The sequence below is a fragment of the Nicotiana tabacum genome, chromosome 6, assembly GCF_000715075.1.
Source record: "Nicotiana tabacum cultivar K326 chromosome 6, ASM71507v2, whole genome shotgun sequence".
Classification (NCBI taxonomy): domain Eukaryota; kingdom Viridiplantae; phylum Streptophyta; class Magnoliopsida; order Solanales; family Solanaceae; genus Nicotiana; species Nicotiana tabacum.
The window spans coordinates 13,616,554-13,621,031 of NC_134085.1; the positions used below are offsets into that span (position 1 = coordinate 13,616,554).

Below are 4,478 nucleotides of genomic sequence, written 5' to 3' on the forward strand. Positions count from 1 at the left end.
AACAAGTGCTGAAGAGATTCCTCGTCAGGCTGTACACAACACCAACATTTTGATGGCATGCAGTAGCCTACCCTTTTCAAGAAATCATCTAAAGGTAACTTTGCTTTCCACGCTTTCCACATGAAAAATGCTATTTTAAAAGGCAGTCCCTTTACCCAAATCATCCTATAAGTTGCTCTTGGTTCGTCTCTTCTTCTCGTATAATCCCATGCTGACTTAACACTGAACTATCCTCTTGTTTCCAGCATCCAACAAGGTATGTCCAAAACCTGCTGAGATGAAGGTGGTTTGATTTTCTCCAGAATGTGTACTGCTAAGTCTTCCGGAAGTATTTCAAATAGCCAGTCCACATCCCACTCACCATCTAAGGTAACATCATGTACATTTTGTATTGTTTCATCAATGCCAAAGTCCTGAGGAACCAAAAAATATAATGCCCCAAGACCTGTCCAGTTTTAAAACCAAAATAAAGTGAGGATCCCCTTTTTGTTTGCCAAAAGATTTGATGTTCAATTAGATCTCTGCATTCCAACATTTTTCTCCAAATGTGAGACCCCCTTTTCCATGGAACAACTACTGAATTCATTTTCTTACAGTATTTCTGACATACGAAAGAGCTCCATAGGCTTGGTTTTGTTCTGAAATTCCACCACAACTTGCTGAATAATGCCTTTGCTACATCGTGCAGTGACCTGAAACCAATTCCTCCTTCCTCAACCGGCATGCATAAGGTATTCCATGAAGCCCAATGCCTACTAGTTCCTCCTACAGAGCTGCTCCAGAAAAACTGAGCAAACAATTTGTGCAACCTATTTATCACATAATTTGGAGGGTTTACAGCTGATAGTAGATGCATAGGCATGCTTTGCAGTACATGGGATATGAGAACTGCTCTGCCCCCTACTGATAATAACTTGCCCTGCCATGATTGTAGATTGTCCATTACCTTAGTAATTAGGGGTTGATAGTATTCCAGCTTTCTCCTTGCATAAAATATAGGGCAACCTGGATATATGATAGGAAAATCATTCCTATTAATGCCTGTGATTCTTTCCACCTTGCTGACTACTTCCATGTCTGTTAAATGATGCAGGTACACAGCTGATTTGGTCTTGTTAATAAGCTGCCCAGATGCATCTTCATATGCATTCAGCACTTGCATAATCATCATCAGGGATGTTTCATTTGAGGATGAGAAAATAATCATGTCATCTGCATACGCCAAATGATTGATCTTTGGACTCCACTTTGGCATCCCATATCCACAAAAATACAGGTTAGTATGTAGTGCATTGAGATCCCTAGATAATGCTTCTGATGCCAAGATAAAAAGAGTTGGAGAAACAGGATCACCTTGTTTTACATCCCTTGAGGACTTAAAGAACCCATGAGCTTGACCATTGTTAGAATAGAATACCAATTGTTTGAAACTAATCCAAAGACAATCCCTATTAACCTTTCTGTGAATCCCATCTTTCACAGTACCTTTGTTAGGAATAGCCAAGATAATCTATCATAAGCTTTGGTCTTATCTAGCTTTAGGATGACATTAGGTCCAACCTTAGTTCTAAGCCTAATGTCAGTCACTATCTCCTGAGTTAGAAGGAAGTTTTCTACTATATTCCTGCCCTTAACAAAACCTGATTGTTCCTCCGATATCAGACTTAGGAGATATTTCACTAGCCTTTCATGCACGACCCTCGATATAACCTTGTTTGAAAAATTACTGAGGCTTATTGGTCTTAGATCAGAAAAAATTATAACTTTTTTTTTCTTGGGTAGCAGAACTAGGTTGGTGTGTGTCACACACTTGGGTAGCTCATGACCATTGAAAAAAGCCCTCACCATGTCGTACAGGTTATCCCCTATTATGTCCCAACAAGAATGATAGAATTTTCCTGTCATACCGTCTGGCCCCCCAGCACTATCACCATTTAGTCCGAGTACTGCCACTTTAACCTCCTCTTTTGTTAGCTGCTTAATCAATTCTGCATTCTGCTCAGTGTTAATCAGATTAGGAACACGCTCTAGGATATCAAATGATGAAAGAGTAGCTACTTCTGTGAACTGTTCCTCGTAGAATTTGATAGCCTCTTCTGCAATTCCTTGTTCTTCTTCAATCCATGTTCCTCTACTCTTTTGAATTCTTTTAAGCTGAAGTCTCTTCCTCCTACCTCTCACTTGTGCGTGAAAGAACTTAGTGTTCCTATCTCCTTCCTTGAACCAAGTCATGCCTGCCTTTTGTTGCCAATATTTCTCCTCTAGTGCAAGACATTTGATCAATTCTGCCTGAACCTTTTGTAGCCTTTCCCTGTTCATCCCTGTAGGATTTGCTTCAAATTCTGCTTCATGAACCATCACTACCTCCTCCATGCTTGCTATCTTTTGGAAAATATCTCCAAATGTAGCCTTACTCCACAGTGAAAGGGCCTTCTTTAGTTTTTTTAACTTATGATTAAAAAGAATATAAGGATTTGCACTGAAATCAGCTGTCCAATTCTCTTTCACCACATCTTTAAAAGTTGCATGTTCCACCCAGAAATTCAAGAACTTAAAAGGCTTTTTAATTGGTGGATTCTCAATATCACACTTCAGATACATTGGACTATGATCGGAACTAGTCTTTGACAAATGTTGCACCTCTATTCCTGGAAATGTTTGTTGGAACTGAAGATTGGCCAAGCATCTATCTAGCCTTTTGAATATACAGTCTTCCTCTGCTCTCCCATTCCACCATGTAAAAATGCTACCTTTAAATCCAAGGTCGAAGAGATTACAAGTGTTGACGCAGTGTTAAAAATCATCAATTTCATTCAATGACACAGGTAACCCACCAAACTTCTCTTCTTCATCCCATATTACATTGAAATCTCCTCCTACAATCCATGGTGCATCCATATCCCTTGCCATTGCATATAATGAATCTCATAATGTTATCCTCTCAATTGCATCACACTTAGCATATATCAATGTTAGGACAACCTCCACATGCGATTCAGTATGAAACAATCTTAGTGTTAATTGTTGCACCATATTATACATAACAGTTACCTCAATACCTCATCTATGAAAGCCCAGATCTTGTTTGAAACATTTGAAATTGCTTGTGCAAGTCCTATCTTGTTTCTGTACCTTTCCAGTTTTTTTGCTTGTTGCTTTGGCTCCATTAATCCTACAAATTCATAGTGATTTTTCCTGTGCATTTTTGTCACCCTTTCAAAGACCTGTTGTGTGTTGACTGACCTTATATTCCAAATGAGAGCATCCATCACTAATTGTTTGATTTAGTTAGCGTTCTCCTTGTGTGCACCCCAGGTTTTGGGACTGCCAAATTATCTTTTTGTTGCTTCTTCTTACCTTTTGCTGCCGATTTTGCCTTTTCCACTTTCGTAGGTGATAAGTCACCTTGCCTTGCAGCATTCATAAGGTGTTAGGTAGTTGATTCTTGATCCATGTCGTATCCTGATCTACCAGGTTCTTCTCCTTCTTCATTGTCTTCTTTCCCTCCTGATGTAACTCCAAATGCATTCTTTTTAGGGACCAAGGCCTTCTTTTCTCCTCGTTTTAATAGCTGCAACAGGTTTTTCTCCAATGTAACAGTAACATTTACTATTTTTGTTTTGTCTGTTTCTCCTTCTCTGTTGTGTTGTGTCCTTGTGGGTCTTCTTGTGATTTCTGATGTTTATCTTCTTCTGTTCCTCCAGGATCATTTACCTCTGATCCTCTCATTATTAAAAAATTACCAGTTGTATTGTTGTCATTGGCATTGAGCTCTCCATTTACACTTTGCTCATCTTCTTCTTTGTCCTTCTCATTTGGTTCCTCGTCAGCTTGTGCTCCTAGTGGTACTTCGTTCTCCTCTGAATCGTATTCCCTTTGTGCATCCCATAGCCTGCCTCCACAGCCTTGCACTCTTTCTTTAAATGTAGACGATTTTGACCCTTCTGCTTGAGAATTTGGAGTTTTATTAAGTACCTTGTTCACTAATGTATCTTGTGATGGGATTTCCTGGCATGATGTATTTATCTTCACTATTCCTTCTCTTGTTTTATCCTTGAAACTTCTTTCTACCCATTGTGCAGTATCATTTTTTGCTTTTGATGCCTCCTTTCCATTGACTAGACCATTAGTGGAACCAATCCCCGAAGAGTTAATATGAAAAGCTTGTGCTGCTGGATTTAACTTTCCCTCGTTATTGACCATATTTTTTGGTTTTTGCTTCATAGATGCTTGGTTATGAAGTGCTGAACTGCTTGTTGTTGCATTAGCTGCCACCATTGCCAATTGACTAACAGGTTCTTCCTCTTCATCCATCCCTTGTAATATTGCAAACTTGTTAGCTACTTGAACATGATCATTATCTTCATTGTCTACTGCCACCAATTCCTTACCACTGTTGCTTAGTGCTTCTGCTTGTCTCTCTACAGTGCTTGTACCCTCCTTGTTCTTATTGTTTTCAAGTTGCTTAACTGGTTCCA

General features: G+C 39.2%; 1 protein-coding gene across 1 annotated transcript; it reads right to left on the bottom strand.

Annotated features, from left to right (window-relative positions):
- Positions 1 to 227: 227 nt before the first annotated feature.
- Positions 228 to 3,424, bottom strand: LOC107797084 (uncharacterized). Its single transcript, XM_075255149.1, has 6 exons — positions 3,358 to 3,424; positions 3,052 to 3,238; positions 2,835 to 2,902; positions 1,908 to 2,750; positions 595 to 1,485; positions 228 to 445 (listed from the first exon to the last, which is right to left on the bottom strand). Exons 1-6 carry the CDS (start codon positions 3,422 to 3,424, stop codon positions 228 to 230), a joined length of 2,274 nt encoding a protein of 757 aa, XP_075111250.1.
- Positions 3,425 to 4,478: the final 1,054 nt, after the last annotated feature.

Coding starts and splice junctions, on each gene's coding strand:
- LOC107797084 (XM_075255149.1), bottom strand. CDS start 3,424: ATGAATGCTGCAAGGCAAGGTGACTTATCACCTACGAAAGTGGAAAAG. Junction 2,751..2,834: donor GGATGAAGAAGAGAAGTTTG/GTGGGTTACCTG, acceptor TTGGATTTAAAG/GTAGCATTTTTACATGGTGG. Junction 1,486..1,907: donor TAGTGCTGGGGGGCCAGACG/GTATGACAGGAA, acceptor TTCCTAACAAAG/GTACTGTGAAAGATGGGATT.